Genomic DNA, 17,704 nt, shown 5'->3' with positions numbered 1-17,704 from the left:
ACATCCTGAGGGCCAGAGGTGATTTTAAGAGTTTATTTTGAGGTATTTGTGAGCAATGGGGAGAAAATGTTTAATAATGCATCATCTAGTGCGGCAGAATTTCTCAGTGCTTTTCAAGTTCACCTCATTTTTACATAACTTCTAGACAAATTGAAATGTGTTTTCTCATTAATGTGAAGTCGTCTGTGAAACCTCCTCCATTAAATGGACACTGATCAAAACAGCTTCCAGACAAGCTGAATTCTGGTTTAAGCATTTCAAGTCTTTTTCTTGTCATAACCACTCAGTTGATCGCCAGCCCCTCGCCACCATGGTTAAAATGACTTACTGCTGAGCATGCAACTCTATCATACACACTCACGCACATACTCTCTAGACAAACAACCAAGCACACAGCTTTCATTTTTTTGTGCACAATCGATAGTAGATGCATAAGAAGACATTTTATTGATCCCCAAAGAGACAATTAAATACTTAAGTATGCAGAGAAACATGCAGAGACACAGACACAGTCTCCAAACCCTTTCATCTTAGACAACAGTGGCAAGCAAGCAAGCACTCAGCTTCAATCGATCCAGACACCTAATGAACCGTAGTGCATGTAACACGACACACGCTGTGCATGTGTCCATAGTTCATATGTGTCAGTCAGCAAAAATCTTTAAAAAGGCATTACAGTTTGTAAGCCACACCAGAACCAAATACAACACGACTAGACCCACTTGGCACGGCCACATGAGTGCTGTAACCCACTCTCCCTACAATCTGATCCGACACAATCGACACAGATGCGATTTCACTTAAACATTCACTGATGGAGTCTCATCAAATGGACCGCAGTGTCAACTGACCACCGTCTCTGTGTGTGAGTCCACTGGAGGATTACTGACCGGGCTGTATCAGGCACACGCCTTGGAAGAGCCTTTGTCTGGAATAAGTGTTAACAACAGCCTGTTGTCTCATAATCTGTCCATGTGTGGGTCAAACTTTGTTGCTGGTGGGTCAAACTTTGTTGCTGATGGTGTAAGATACACCAGATTTGTATCTTACACCAGATACAAATCTGGTGTAAGATATTTTGAAAGCAACACAAAATACAATGACGGAAAGAAGCAACTAATACAACTCAAGACAACAATGCTCTGTATTTACTTCAAATTTCAGTAATTCCCCTCATTCACCAGTCACTTGTTCCACTTACGATTGAACTCCCTGCGGCAGGCATGAGGCCTCCAGGGTCGGTTTCGTATCCAGTTCAGGCGACGAGGCAGCTCCATGATGCCAAGCAGGTAGCAGCGTGTAAGGGCCACTCACCCATCAAAGAGCAGCACCTCGGTTCTTCTGCCCATCCCCAGGACAGATACTCCCTCCAGAGCATCAGTGGTGCCAAATACACACCAAGCAGCCTGGAGCTTTTAAAGGAAATACTTCACTTTGACCACAGCCTGTCTTCCACTCTGTGGGAGAGAGCTGTTACAGTAGCTGTTGTGGTGCTGCTCGACTACATTCCCCCTCCACTGCTTTATCTTTTATGCATGAGTCAGTGGAACCCAACTCCCTCGGTTCTGGGGAGGGACAGAGTCAGGCCTCTCCCCAGGAAAAGAGCACCTATCGACGGGCAGCATCTGAAGCGCAAAGTGCACACCCCGGTGAAATGTGATGCCTCTGAACTGAGCCCTTGGGGAGGCAAGGTGGGTGGATGGACAGGAGGTGGGGCTTTGTCAGCCACCTGAGGAGGCTGGAAGTCAGTCAGTCAGTCAGTCAGTCAGTCGCCATGAAAGATGTTCTGTGTGTACACCTACAAAATACAGTGTCCAGAGTTTATTAAAGCACTGAGAAGCATGAAGCAGTGTCCAACAAAAAGCAAACAGTAGTCTATAAAGTATTTGAATGAAAATTTGAAGCAGACTTTGACAGTTTATCACACCTATGTTTACAGGTACACCAGGTCATTGACTCTCTGCCATCCTGAATGTAGATGTTTGCTTTAAGCATCATTTTATTTTTAATGTCACAAAACAGCTCAAACTGAATAAAGTATAAACGTAAAATGTACACTGAACTGATTATAGTGAAGGACGAAAAGGTATTTATAAGGGCTGATTTTCAAGGTTGTTAATTTGTTCAGCGAGTTCATCTGTACAGAGAAACTGGGATTATAAAAGCTAATTCTGTCAATCTTGAACACAACTTTCAGCAGCAGCAGACTCAGAGTTTGGCCGACAGCTTCAATGCAGTTTCTCACAACTGATTTAAAAAAAAACATAAAATAATCAAATTTACCTGCAGTTAAATGAACAGTAACAAATCATCAAACTGTGGTTTTGGTTTAAGTGCGAGGAGACCACGACCTCTAGTGGCTGTCAGCTTCCCAATGTAAACACAGAGGCTCAAGACATTTGTGTTGAGTTCAGAGGACAGTGGGTAAAGTCACTTAAAAGTTTACAATGCAAATTCTGTACTTGCCTTTATTCAAATTAAAAACACACAGTACACTCCTGCTTCACTTTGGACAAACATAACATCCCACACTAGAAAGCTTATCTTAACCTTTGGCTTGTCCATGTCCAAAGTATAATAAATAAAAACAGTGAACAAAGCAAGCACTTAGGACATAATTCTACAAACACACAGAACACAACTCTGTCCACAAACACAACCCAACTAGAAAACATATATTTGGTACCTAATGAAACACAACAAATATATGTTATACTGCAACATTCAAGTCCTGTGTTTTCTGAGTATATAACATTTTAATAACATGACAATATATGGAAATAGATTAAGAATATCCTTTACTGCAGATATATGGCGATATTCTTCTTAACAACACACACGCAACTGACTTGTTTGGCTTTAATGATAACTTTAACTCCAGAGAAAACAACATTAAAGAAATATCTGTGTGCTTCTGTTGGCTGGTGTTGTGGAAGTGCTCGTGTCAAGACACTAAATATGGTTCAAGCTAAGGCCTGATTATCTCCAGCTGACAGTTAAGTGACCTCAACTACAACATCTGGCTGGTGAAGAGAGAAAAAAAAAGAAAAAGGAAAATCAACAGAAGATGACGACCTGAAGAAGTTTTGGCAAACCCTACAGCAATGTGTGTCAGTACGACTGTGCTCGAGGCTGTTCACAAAAGCTACATTACAGTATCAAAAATAGACCAGGCCTTTGGCAGACCACATTCACAGAAGGCACATACAGCTAATAAGGACTACAGTACAATGCAAACACCAAAAGTTTGACTAGCATCTACCTATAGTTCAATATTAAACAGCGATCATTTTCTCACTGGAAAGCAACGACCCTTAGCTACAGGCTCATTACTCCGCGAGCAGAAAGACGGTCTGACTATCAGCCTGTTTAAGACCTTTGGTTATGTACTGTGAATAAATGGTCCAGGTTGGTGATGTAGTCAAAAGGCAATTTGACATTAAACATCCTTACTGCGATACAAACTCTTAAGAGAAGAGTGGGTTAAAAAAAAGAAAAGAAAAAATAAATATCAGCAACATGTGCACATCAGCATGGTTGATCCTGAGGTTTGTACCTGCAAAGATTCCAACGTGAAGGAAAAACCCCGTCACACAGAGCAGTCTTCATCAGGTACATCTGCTTAATCGAGAAACAGCCACAAGTTTAAACTTTTCAAACCATTTTCATATCAATAACACGTGAGTGGCATTCCTCTCACCAGCATGTGTCTTTGAAAATGTATAAAAACGACTGTAACAGCATAGACGAGAACACACACGAACACACAAGTTGTAGAGAGACTCTTGAATGACACTTGTGCCACTTGTCCACGGAAGTTAGTATTAGCTACCACTAGGAGGCACCGGAAACCAAATGTAGCCCTGAAGATGCAAACAAAAGGATTTGGCTGAAACAAGAAAACATTTCACATGCTTACTTAGGTGGAGGGGGAAAAAAAAGTAGGATACACGTGGTGACGGATTTATGATCATGTAGGATTACCACTCCTTAAAATAACACCACTCAGAGTCAACTGACACATTACAACGAGCTTAGGCAAACTGCAGGAAATAACAGCACTTTAGTAAATAATCTCTTTCTCCTTCTTAAGTAGCTAATTCTTACAAAAGCACTACACCTGTTCATTTGGTCTTTCAGTAACGGATCAGAATAAAGCTTTTTATAAACAAGGTAGCTGTACAACGAAAGAAAATGTGCAAAACTGTTTGCCATTCATTCGCTCTCTGGACTCGCTTTCTAGCTGTCATATTGAGTTTGTACCACTGATGTTTAAACTTTTACTATAAAAACTAAAAGATGTTTAAAACACTGGTTCCCAACCCCAACCTCTGGATTGCAAGATAAATCTGAGGGGTTGCAAGTAAACACAATTGAAAACTAAATTTATTTTCCCAATTGAGGCTTTCTGCTCGAGTTGCTAAGTAATTTTATGATCTTAAATTCCGAAAAAAAAGTTAAAATAAGAAGGAGCAATGACCCACTGACAATCTGCAACCTGTGGCGTGGGGTCGCAAGCAGCATTTCAAAGGGTCACAATTCATTAAAATGAGAGACATGATACAAGTTGTAAGGCATGTAACAAACATTTTTCATCGCCGCCTGTGTAGTGTCTGTAACTACTGCTTATTTATGAATAAATCTCCTCTGCTGAGTCGGCTAATTCTGGACTGGGTTGTTAATTTCCATATGTTGCAGTGTTACCCTAAGGCTTTCAGTCAGCTTATACGCAGGTGTGGGTTGCAGAGTATGGGCACGTGTGGAGGGAACTGCACAACGAACACTGCATCATGTTCCACCATATGAATGTAACACAAGTTACAGTGATCTGTACAGTGCTATTTGTGGGAGGGTTATCAATTCATTCATTAATTCCTGCTCTGTTATTCATATGGCTCATGTTAGAGAGAGGAGGAAGAGGAGGAGGAATAGAGATCTGTTGAACCAATCTGTCCAGTTTCTCCTCCTCCTTTAACCAGTGAAGCCTTACTCATCCAAATCCTGATTGTCTGCAGCTTCCTTCCTTCATTCATAATCTTCACACCTCCTTATAAAGTACTTCAGTGTCCTCCGTTGCTCCATCATTCCATTTTTTCTGGTTCTATGTTGTCCAGATCGATATCAGGCGAGGCCACACAACACATGCACAGTTTCTGGGTGTGAAGCGAGAGCTTATCTGCAGTGACACGGGAAACAGGAAAAAAAACACATATCATCATTAATAGTTTTAGTCTTGGGCTAAAATAATGGGGTATTCCTCAACTACAGGGGTTTTACACTTACTGTACAAAGACATGCCTTTGCTCTACAGAACCCTTTACAGTATGTGGAGCCTAAACAGCAGTATAGTGAACTTTGAAACACTAATCTCAATCCCTCTTCAGCTCTTAAGCACCTTTTTTCCCATGTCTACAGTAGCTGACCTATGCACAACTTAAGACTAGTAAGCTATTTGTAAAAAGTTATCCATAATAACATCTCACAATCACATTCTTTCACAGGGAAATGCTACAGCTTACGGCACATGTTGGTACCCAGGGGTCTGTATAGGGTCATGAATTCTATAATGTAATGCATGATTTTGGTGTTCCCTGAAAAAAACCACGACCACTACATGCTGACAAAACCACGGCTAGGACATGCAAAACAGTTTGAAGCCTCTTACTGAGCATCTTCGCGAGGAAGGCTGGTCTGGAGCTGGGCGGCAAGTAGATGCAAAAGTAGTAGACTGGTGCGCCAGACAGAGCCACAGCGATTCCCACCAGAGAGTTGATGGTGTCGCTGTAGAGGGGCACCACCACCAGGAATATGCTGCACAAGCAGTAAACAATTGGGAAGAACAAAGACAGCTGCAGGGATTGGAGAAAGCAAAGGAAGAGGGTGATGACAAGGCCAAAGGAAGGGGGGGGGTAGAAAAGAAGGGTGGGGGCAGCAAAAGGTTGGAGAGATAATAGCAGAAAGATTAAAACAATTACACAAACAAACACAGATATTATTACTTTAAACCACATCCCTCTGATGATTTAATTGTGGCTCTAAAGTGCTCAGCCAATATGAAGTCTAATCACTTGTATGGTTACTAAGAGAATCAAATAAACTGAGTTATCAGATTCAAAACATCATGGACTCTTGTCATTATCATAACTAAAGCCAGTGCTAAGGGTGATCAGGCCCACTATGAGTAATGACACGGTCATGTCCAGTTGCAAGCAGAGAATGTTTTGCACTGGATTCACTGGGCGTGTGATCACGTTTTGGAGGAAACTGTAACATCAAACAACAGCCTTTGTACTACGATTAAAATCTATGCACAACATTGTTGTTTTTACAACATGCAGTGTTTGTTTATAAGATGAACTCACAACCACGCTGTGACAGTAACAGTTTTTTCTGATGATAAACTTTCGGTGTTTGTATCTGATATAGTTTTCTTGCAATTTGTCACAGTTACAAGAAAACAAAACAAGGTGACTCAATGGAGAGTGTTAAAAAAAAAAAAAAAACTAAAGTGACAGTGAATTCTAATTCTACAAAGATGACAAAACCTTGTAGAAGTTATATTACTGTAATGTATAATGTTAAGTAATGATGACACTCAAGTGCTCAGCAAACTATGTTTGGAAATTCTACAGGCACAGCTTCAGTTTCAAGAAAATCAGGTTCCTCACACAAACATAAAGCACAACAATGATGAACGTCTGGCAGGACGGCAGGGTGACTGTTCTCCTTTAAAATGCACGTCAGCACTCACGCTGCAATCATTTTGGTACCTTAACAGGTCGGTGCAGATCAGGAGCTTTGAAGCGAAGGTAGATCTGGCTGGCTATCGACAGGCCAATAAACAGCCAATAGTTAAAACTGAAGTAGTTGATCAACTGGAAAATATTAGGCACGGACAGGTAGAACAGAGACATGGCACCCTGGGAAGAGAAGATCAGCCACACATTAAAAAAATAATAACCCCAAAAAAAAAAAAGAAAACATTATTTGACTAAGAAGCAAGCATCAAAGACACAGGCAGGGGTGATCAAAACAACCAGATACAATTTCATATCATTTCAAATTTCACTAAAATATGTGACACTAACATTGAAAAGCAGGGCAGGAATTGGAGTGTAGCGCTTAATGTGGATCATGCACAGGACATTAGGTAGGTGGCCTTCTCTGGAACCAACAAAAAACAACCTGCAGGAGAAAACACATGGTGCACGGGTGAAAACCAGATCAGCATGTTGTCTCTAGATTTTCAGACATCCTAACATTCAAAACATTGCTGGCAGAAATAGATTTTGTATAATACAGAGCAAAATATGTAGGTAAATCAGCACGTAAGGAAAAAAATGAAATGAATCAGAAAATCTGAAATGGATCAGATTAGTTTCAGGTGCGTTTACAGACCTGGAAGCAGCAATGATGGAAGAGTTGAGACCTCCATAGCAGGAAATGGCCACGGACAGAGGAATCAGCCAGCGAGCCCAGCCCAGCGTCTCATCTGCAAACGTCTGTAGAGACATTTAACAAAGTGTTTACTGCTCACATTCATTTACCGGTTTAAGATCAGTGGCCCTCAACATTAAAACACAGGAACAGAGAGTTAGCAAACAGTAAAACCTACGAATTACAGTATATCGTGATGATACATTTAACTTTGTAAAACAAAATTCTGATTTCAAGTTTAGTAATAAAGTGACTTGTAAGTTCATACTGTCTGTGCCAATAGTTAAAAGACATTTTAAGTTATCTGATCTCAGTATATAAACACCCCCACGTGTTCCCTGCCATTTGTTTTGTGAGGTAATATTTCTGATTAAAAAGGTCAGTGTAGCTCCTTAAAAACCCCACGGACTTCCCCTTCCTTTTTTACTAACGATTTTCTTCTGTTGGCCACTCCTTCACTTATGAATTAAGAAAATATGCAGAATCACAAAAAAGTATTCATAAAGCCAACTTACTTACAACAACTTACAAACAAAAAGACTAATACAGCATACATTTAAATTGTACAATATCATACTCAGTGTTATCAGGTTGTATACACATGATAAGTAGTCTGAACTGCACTCACTGGGTGGGTGAACAGCTGAACTCAACACTGTTATGTCATTTTACTCTTTAACTAACAACTAAAAGCTGATACTCACTAAATTAGATCAATATCCCTGAAAATTTAAATACACTTTCTTGATGTACATGCTTCATAGTTAGAATGCACTTTTTAATGGCTGTGCCGAACAGGGTTCAAGTTCAAATACCATCAGCTTTCAGTGCCGTGCTGAGGTGTAAGGTCTAATCAGTGTGTAATGCCCAAAGAACGAGACCTGACATAAAAGTATTTCCTGTATCTCTCAGCTTAAATTCAAGAGAGCACAGAGCCGACGGCTTATTGACAGTCAGAACGTCTATGGACCATTAGACTGAATCAAAAAGGATTATCAAATACCATCGACAACAAGCCTGCAAACAACTCTTCCAATGCACTAATCACATCATCAGCGTCCCCGTGTTCCTGTGTGGGGCGCTAACGTCTTTAGCTAAATGAGGTTCCTGTCATCATCTCGACTCCTCCAGTCACAGATAACCAAAGGGGAGTACTGAAACAGATACTTGTGCCTGTGGCTGCCAGCCAGACTGAAAAGATGACAGCAGAGCACAGGAAGGAAAGATCAAAACCTGCTGCTCCCTATGAGGCTGAGCAGATGCTGCCAATTTAAAAAAGTCCTGTGATGTACTAATTGGCTTTATGGGCAGATATTAGTACTGTACGCACATAGTCTGACTGCTGAGGGGGTTACTGCTTATATAGAGCTTCCTTAGTGCACAAGAAGATTGCACTAAGTTAATGATCATCAGACAACTCACCACAGCAACAGCTTCACTGCTGAGCACTTTGTCGGCATCCATGACGACGTAATAAGCTATGTTGGTCAAGATGTAGATCACTGTGACAATGGGCATGGAAATAGCGATGGATAAGGGCAGATTCCTACAAGGGAACATGAGAAAAGTGGTTTATGGTCACTTTAAGCTCTCAGTTGTAGCTGTGATCCAAACAGCTTCTACTGTGTGACATAAAAGCTCGATGATGACCTGTGAAATTCACAAGTAAGATTACTGAGTTATAAGATTTAAGAAATTATGGAGTTAAAGGAGGTAAAATCATGTAGTTAAGTTAGAGAAAAACCATCAGGAATGAAAAACAATCCTTCTTATTGTGAAATCTCAGTGCCACACTTTGTACCTCTCTGGGTTCTTGATCTCCTCTGTGATGAAGTTGAGTGTGTCCCAGCCTGAGTAGGAGTAGAGTGCTGAATAAAGGGCCAAGGCCATGTCACCAGCGTCCAGCTTGGACCCTTTGAAGGAGTTCTCAAAGTTCTGGTCAAAACCTACACCAACAAAGAGTTGGTACATTAACACAGGTGGAAGTGTTCAAGTTTTTTTCCCTTCATCGTCGCCCACAGAGTGTCGGCTGCCCAGGCACGCAAAGTCCCAGTGCAGCAAGCACAGCTTTTAAAACTTAACTGACCCTCTAGTATTTCATACACAGTTTCCTGAACCATTTTAGTATATATTTTATAAAATCATATGTCAATAAATTTGAATACATTTGTTTATTTATGCACTAATGCATGAAAAGTATTGTTAACACACGAATAGATCAATAAAACACTATTCTAGTTAACACAAGAATAGTGTTTAAGCCAGCTGGTCCAATGTCAAAATTTTACCTATTGGCCAATCAATAAAAAAATACATAATCCCCTCAAACCGCATCAAAATTTGCCTGGAGGTGTAGCAGTTATGGCCAAACATTTGAAATATTTATCTCTGCGCCGTTTAAAGACACTGGTTGACTGGGGCACTGCGGCACACTGCCTTTTACAGCATTCTATTAAATCATTCAGTGAAGCTGATTCAGTCCTAAGTAAAGCAGCGGTGCCTTATCTCTTCAAAGTGGCGTGTCAGACAGGCAGAGCTCCTCCGACATCCTACCTTGTGACAGTTTAACCAGGCCAGTAATGATGATGACGATGAGAGCCAGGACCTTGGCTACGGTGGAGATGACCTGAAGAATCGCACCCCATTTCACTTTCATACAGTTCACACTAGTCAAGAGACCTGACAGAGGGAAAGGGTGAGAAAACAGCAGTTAACCAATGCAATATTATTTAGAGTGTATTTCTTGTATCTTATGATAGGGGTGGACACCCCAACTTTCTAGTTATACGCTGCCTCCTATTTGTCTGGAGTATGATTAAACATTTTTTAAAACATTTTTATACATTGCCCCTTTAACTTTTGCAACATGAATTCTAATTAACTTCTGTAATGAACTTATAAAAAGAGGACTTGAAAATACAAAGATATACTGAATATTTGATAAACCAAAAATAGTACAAGAGGGATATGGATGTGAACAAATACATTTATTAACTTGAAAAAAAGTTTTGCTCTGTTTAATTGTGGTACAGTAAGAGCACAAGCTTTAGGGTTGCCATTTACTAAGTGCTGTAGTCTTAAGGTGGCGTTAAGAGGATATCAACAGGTATAAAGTGTAGTTACACATTTAGCCTTCAAAGTGCAATGTAAACAAAGACTGGATTAAGCAACTGTGTTTGGAAATGTATCCAAGTCTCACATAAAAAGAAAGATTACATAAAAATATTTGGCATCTAATTAAATGCTGGCTGCAAGGTTTAACACACATCAATAGTGTTGCTAATAATAACTACAAAGACCATTTTAACAGTATTTGGAGAACTTCTCCTACACCGTTCCTCATACAGTCTATAACTGGCTTAAACAGGTGTCTCATTAAGTTAACAGGAACTAACAACAGCTAGGCAGAAAGCCTCAGATTAAATCTAACGGTCACTGACACACAGCAAAACACTGCACAAGTGCAGAGAGCAAGAAAAGTCCTACCCATAGTGTGCACAGGCTAAGACTAGAACCAATTAACCAGGAATGCTTTTATTGGAGCCTGTGGCTTTCAAGGCATCTTTAGGCAAAATAAAACTATGCTGTGTTGGTATTTACACCAGCTTGTGCTTCATAAAAATGGACCAAGATACCATCTGGAAATCAAGCTAACACTAGCATAAGAAACCAACCACTCCATTCCTCCCACCCCCTCCCTGCCTCTGCTTGTTTTGTGCTGTCCAACTCTCTCTTCACCTACTTCCTCTTTGCCTACGGTGTCTCAGCCAAAGCAGGAATCAGGAGCTTCCTAATCTGCATGTCAGCCAACGTCTTCCTGCAGCAACAAGCTGAAGCCTCCGTGCCAGAGGAGTAGCTGACTGACCTGATTTTGGCCTTCTCTGATTGTTTAGAACAGTGAGGCTCACTAAAAAAAACTTTAGAAGACTGCACTGCTGTCAGGCTGTTCAAAGAGTCTGGGTCACAGAAGCTTTTCACAGTAGAAGTAGAATGCTGAACATTAAGATATGGTTTGTAGCATATTTTAATTTTAAAAAATAGAAAAAGTTACATTACATTTTTGTACCCACCACAACAACAGTTTTGTAACGCATCTTGTTGCAAGTGAGTGATGAGAATAAGTACTGTTTGTGCTACAAAAACTGCTGCATTGTGCCATATCTGGTTAAAGGGACGTTTGAACAACAAAAAAAAACAGTCACAACAGCTCCACTATGACATGCCGCTATCTATGAATAATACACAAAACACTATCCACCATACCTGTCAAACATATACATACACAAACACACACAACCTCACCCTACTCATCAATCATGTGAACACATCCCGTGTACATGTGTGTAGAACATGTAAGCGTGTTTAGTACAGGTAGAGCCTTACCTATGATGACAGCAGCGATGAGACGGACGGCGTCGTAAGGGGCTGAACAGGTGGGGTAGAAAGGCTGGACCAGGTAGTTGGAGAAGGTCAGGGCTATCACTGCCTGACACGCTGGCTCTACTATCAACAGTGATGTCCACAGTCTACAAAAGGTATTCATACACATTTATCATTTTAATGCATAAATATAACATTTAACGTTTCATTTTAGCACATTAATAATGAATAATATGATTAATAATTAATAATGTTGAACCTGATATACTTCTATGATTTAGGACTTTTCCTATTTTAATCCCAATACTACACATGCTTGAATAGAAATTGAATACATCCGATGTATTCTCCTGATGTAAATGGACTCCCTGCACTAATGTCATAATAAGATAAATGTTAATATATAAATAAATTTTCTTTATTATGTTTGGCAGACTCAAAAGAAAGAACCGCCTGTGTAAGTACTGAGTTTTTGTGTGTGTGTTGTTTGTGCGATAATGTGTTAAAAGAAAGCCTCACACAGACGGAATGAGTGAAAAAACTACATACCGAATAAAAGCCAAGAAGCCTCCAAATGCCTCCAGGATGTAGGCGTAGGAAGCACCAGATTTACGGATGGTGGTTCCCAGCTCAGCATAACATAACGCTCCAAACACAGAAAACACTCCACCAATGGCCCACACTATCAGGGACAGGCCAAATGAGCCTGTGTACATAAGAACCCCCTGCAGGATAACAAATAAGAGTGGAGAATTAGTGTAACATAAATACAGCAGCATATACAACAGACTGTCTATACAAGAGCCTTTTTTGTCACATGACAAACAAGTAGCAAAATTCCTTAGGAGTTATATAACTCGTCAGTATTTTCTTGTCTCTGGTTAGATGCTTTCACACCTAACTTGGTTGGTGTTGCTCAAAACAACAACAAAAAAACAATTGTGTCTTTGCTCCGGTTTCTTTAGTGTGATGTGAAAGCTGTAACTTGAACTGTGGTGGCAACCAAACAATGGCACTAAGAAGTCTCACACAATGACAATCTAAAAATATAGACAAACAAGAAATGTGACCACAACAACTGCAAAAAAAAACCCTAACATTACGCAATAAATAGACTGAGTAATATTATACTTTGTACTATCTAAAACAGAAGACGAAGAAACTTTGTTCATTTTATTGATCTAGAATTAAATTTACATCAGAACAAATAAATTCTTGGGCTTAACAAAGCTAAGCCTCCTACCTTAGGTGAGACAAAGATGCCAGAGCCGATCATATTTCCCACGATGAGACATACCCCATGGAGGAGGGAAATCTCCTGCTTCAGCCGCACACCGCTGCCCTGAGACGCTGAGTCTGCCTCAGCAACCATTCTGATTTACAGTCTTCAGTCTCAAGCCAGCAGGAGGTAACAGGACAGGGACAGAGAGATAAAGAGGACGGACCGATTCCTGGCACCACCAGAAACTGATGAAAGGAGAGGTGTGGACCAAGCAAAAGAGAACGAGAGGTGGGAGTGTCACTGGAGGGCTAAGACTCTCCCTGTCTCAAACAGCCATTGTTGAATCCGAGGACTACTTCTCCGCTGGGATAGTCTGTAAGAAAAACAAGGACACGCAGTCTCACAGAAGTGCTTTACCAGTCTCAGTAGTTCAAGTGTGAATAAGTGATCCTGATTCAGAGTGTCCCTGGTAAACGCCCTTATGTCACCCAATGGATATTAACATTGTAACTGCAAATGAGTTACTGAATGAATAAGTGGGTGGATGGATTAAATTAACCTTTGTGGATTTATGAGGTTCTTTGCATTTAAGAAGCAGTAAGTGAGGAACAATTAAGATTCACAGCTTAAGTGTCTGAGCAGTCAGAGGAGTTCATTCAAGCACACTGTGCGCACTCTCTCCTTCTCAAACACAGTTCTGACTGCAGGCAAGAACACAGTTTTTCTGTTTACATACTGGGTTATCAGAGTTATCAGAATTAATATCATCATTTCACAACTACGATGTTCTACCATCACCATAAAAAAATATTAGGAGGTAGTTCAACTTATCTTTGACTGACAACCTTAAATAACCTGCCTGACAAGGTTGGCTATCATGAAGCAGGTTTTCCCATAATGCAAGCACACTCACCTAAAAGAGGTGAGGTTTGTTATAAACAACTCATTAAATACAAAAGATAGAGGGCAGAGGTATTTAACAAACCAGATGAAATGAAGCTACGGATACCTGTGGGGGACTTTTAATGTCAATGATGGGTGGCACTGACAAGGAAGGGTACTTGGCACTGCCCTGAAACACTGAGCTGATCTTAACTTAACTGTAAGTAATCCTAAGCAAAGTAAACTGTTTTTCATACAAGATATCCACTCTGTAATTTCATTAGAGCTTCTGCAAGCATGTAAGAGCTTGCGGTGATGCCACAGGTCCTCTGGGAGAGATTTGCTAGTTTATTGTCTACAGTATGTGGATTTCATTCAAGTTAGTTCAGTGGGCTCAGGCTTCAGTGTCCACAACCCAAACACACCCCCTCACATTTTCAGCTGCTCAGAATTTCAGCCACCATGACCTCTGAGCCTCCTCCTGAAGCCAGAAAAGCAGTTTTGCACACTGTACACAAGATGTCTCTGAGGGCTCAACTTCAAAATGCTGATTTGTTGATCTCTAGTGTAAACATTTAAAAGAAATGAGATTATGCTAAACATACTGTATAAAGACACATCTTTGCTTCTAACACAACTGTAAACAACTGAAAGGTCTTGTAGGTGGGTCCCAGCAAGCCTGGTGCTTTGTGGAGCGTGAAGGGTATATATAGTGGCAAGAAAAAGTGAAGCCTTTGGAATTAACAAAATTTTATTTATACATATGTCTTAAAAAATAGTAAGATCATCATCTAAGTCACAAGTTCACAAGCCTGACGTCTACTCAATGAAACAAGATTGGATGTGTGGGTTAAAACTACTGTCACTAATTAATTTTTTTTTTTTTTTAAAGACAATTTGGTTCTGTGGCTACTGTCCCTGGAAATGGTCTCCCAGCAAAAGGTTTCAGGCAATCACTGGATCTGGTTAATATCTCTGCTCAAGAGTCTGCCATATTCAAATCATGTGTCCATGGCAGAACACCAAAGAGGATTGGTGGGGGTGGGGTGTATCACTGTGTCCCTTAAGTTTGCCAAAAGAACATGCTGACACTCCACAACGCAAATGTTTGAGTTGAAAAAAACATGCAGCACTACATGTGATGTAAAAAGGGCACAGCATACCAACATGAAAACATCACCCCAGTGATGAAGTACAATGCAGTCATCATGATTTGGGGATGCTTTGTTACATCTCAGCCTGGAGAGATTGCCATCATTGATTTTTATTAAGGTATCTTACAGGACTTCTGCCAGCTGAAGCTCGAGTGAGTCCAGAGTAACCACTCTCTGCTTTCCAAACAATAGATTTCAAAGTTCACTCACTAGTTCTCTTAAGTGTTAAGATTAGGTTTTTTAAAAATGGATTGGCACATTTTGACATATTCAAGGAAGGGACTGATTTGCTGATAGGAAAGTTTGCTGATCTGGGGATGACTACAAGTAGTTGTGCTCACAGTTATCAACTCATGGGGTAGTTTGACCTTGAAATGCTACTGTTGTACAACTTTCTGTTGAAAGTAAACGTCCACAAGCACAACAGTGAACAGACCAATTCAAGTAAAACAAAATTGCCTCTATTAGCACTGGAGAGAGAACTGTATATTCATTAACTGCCATTCATTTTATTATAATTTACTGACTTTTCTTCAGTGAATAAAATAAATAGACCTAGTTAGAGACTTGCAAATGCCAAAGTTTGACTTTATTCCCTTTCCGTCTTTGTGACTTTTATTCTGCACAGAATAAAAGCCAGCTCTTTCATAGAGCCATACATTTCTTTGCCCATTGCTAGAAGAACAGAGAAGGAATGGTCCTGCGAGCTACCAGTGCCATGTGAACCATCAGGGCCTCAATTACCCTCCGTTGTGGACGCACACACGGACAGCTGTTAACACCAGGGACGCACAGCTGTATGCTACTGTCTTATACAAGTCCGCTTGGAGGATGAGTTCCGTACATGCGCAGTGGACCGGCCAAATATTTTTTTAATCGCTTTCTAGGTGCAAGTTGGCGCCTTTCTACTGGCCGTAAGGCGGTACATAGACTGGGTCCCCACCCTAGACTGTACAGGTCCCCGCTGATAACGAATTTACGTCCCTCGCACCCTCGCAGATGAGTAAAGTACTGGACCAATGACTTTATAGTAGCATCTGGTCTGAAGGCTTCAGCCAATATGGCTGCTACTAGTACCCTGTTCACAGAACATCTCGCTGGAGTGAATGATTATAATCTCCACAAACACAACTAGTTCTGTTATTTATCACGTCTTCATAAGGAACAAAAACGAGACAGAAAGTCCATTGAACTAGGTAACTTTATGTTAACGCTGCGGCTAATTACACAGAAAGACACACATCCTCCTCTCACATGTCAGACCCAGCTCTCCACACTTTAAAAACCGAACGTGGTCTGAGCGCGGACAGGATGGGGACGTGGACAGCGACTGCTGTACGGGCTCACCGTGTCTCAGTCCATAAAGATGTGTCACTCTTACTACTACCTGACTTTACAGTAGCCTGAACAGTCGCTCCTGTTACGCCGCTCTAACTCACAAAATCAGTGCTTTCTGTTAATGATTAGCGCCTGAGGGGTCGATAGCCTCGTTAGCACTGGCCTGATGCGGAGTCAAAAGAGAATTTGGGGGGAGTCCCTTAAACCATGTTTCATTACATCAACACTAATTCAGTAGCCAACGCTGGCGTCCATCTAAACAACATCCACCTGGAAGCTCTGAAAAGTGGCGTTTAGCTCTCAGAGCTAGCTTACGCAACCGTTACTACATACATGATGTCGCTGATACACATGCTAACGTTTTGTGACTGGGACGTGGTTAACGTTAGTAAACGACACGTCTACGTGTCATTTAATGTTCTCCCAACACACTGAAAAAAAAAGTCTAAGAGTGCGAGATAAGGTGTGTATCAACAAAAAATAAAAAATAAAACACGAGAGACTCCAGTTACCTTGGTAGCGTCTTCTTTTTTTTGCCGGGGGAGAACGCAGCAACACATGTGGCCTGCTTCCCATTAATGTGACTAACTTGAGCAGGCGCAAGCCGTAAACATCTGCAGTTTCCTCTTCCCTCGGCTACCAAAAGATGATTAGCACCGCCCACTGCCAGACCGAGGAGGCAGTGATCACAACCTGCTCAGAAATACGAATGTTTACCTTTAACGCCGTGTCTATATACAATGGTAGCAATAGTAACGGCGTTTCTATCGATAACGAGACAGTAAACTACAGACACTGACATACAAATTTCTATGGAAGCGGACTGATATGGATTTGAGCGGTGAGGCGGTCACACAGGTGTGCTTCTGTGAGTCGGCAACGATCACTGAGTGAACCAATCAGACGCCAAGAAGGGTCGGAGCACTTTCTTTTTAACAACACTTTCATTCTTCGATTAAATTAGCTCCTTATCATCTCCATTGGAATTTGTGTTTAATAAATGGGCAGAGATATTGATCATAAAAGCTTTTTTTTTTTTTTTTTTAAATTATGTGTTAAGTTTGTTCAATCCAGCCACATTGAAAGAATACAACAACTTAACAGATGAAGTTACATAAAGGACAATGAAGGGAAGGGAACACAAATGGCAAAACTTGATTTTGTTTTTGACATTAGCCTGGTCATTTTTATTTTATCTTAGTCTAGTTTGGCAAAGGAGAGACTCATATCACTAACAGTAGCAATATGTGCTATCTTAATTGAAAAGTCTCTTTAAAAGTCATGGTTTTTG

At 40.7% G+C, this 17,704-nt stretch overlaps 1 protein-coding gene across 1 annotated transcript; it reads right to left on the bottom strand.

Moving 5' to 3' along the window:
* Positions 1 to 1,806: 1,806 nt before the first annotated feature.
* Positions 1,807 to 17,168, bottom strand: si:dkeyp-120h9.1 (uncharacterized protein LOC566469 homolog). Its single transcript, XM_041052689.1, has 12 exons — positions 16,926 to 17,168; positions 13,061 to 13,412; positions 12,367 to 12,542; positions 11,821 to 11,963; positions 9,991 to 10,116; positions 9,239 to 9,383; positions 8,860 to 8,983; positions 7,399 to 7,502; positions 7,089 to 7,185; positions 6,771 to 6,920; positions 5,666 to 5,849; positions 1,807 to 5,176 (listed from the first exon to the last, which is right to left on the bottom strand). Exons 2-12 carry the CDS (start codon positions 13,187 to 13,189, stop codon positions 5,082 to 5,084), a joined length of 1,473 nt encoding a protein of 490 aa, XP_040908623.1. The 5' UTR covers positions 13,190 to 13,412; positions 16,926 to 17,168; the 3' UTR covers positions 1,807 to 5,081.
* Positions 17,169 to 17,704: the final 536 nt, after the last annotated feature.

The sequence above is a fragment of the Toxotes jaculatrix genome, chromosome 13, assembly GCF_017976425.1.
Source record: "Toxotes jaculatrix isolate fToxJac2 chromosome 13, fToxJac2.pri, whole genome shotgun sequence".
NCBI classification, from domain to species: Eukaryota; Metazoa; Chordata; class Actinopteri; family Toxotidae; genus Toxotes; species Toxotes jaculatrix.
The sequence above is the reverse complement of the archived record's forward strand: the minus strand, read 5'-3'. Positions and strand labels throughout refer to the sequence as shown.

What these genes read in the sequence shown, in the direction of transcription:
- si:dkeyp-120h9.1 (XM_041052689.1), bottom strand. Translation starts at nt 13,189, where the DNA reads ATGGTTGCTGAGGCAGACTCAGCGTCTCAGGGCAGCGGTGTGCGGCTG. An exon ending in CATCGCTGCTGTCATCATAG is followed by an intron (nt 10,117 to 11,820) that starts GTAAGGCTCTAC and finishes TCCCTCTGTCAG; the next exon opens with GTCTCTTGACTAGTGTGAAC. An exon ending in GAGATCAAGAACCCAGAGAG is followed by an intron (nt 8,984 to 9,238) that starts GTACAAAGTGTG and finishes GTTCCCTTGTAG; the next exon opens with GAATCTGCCCTTATCCATCG.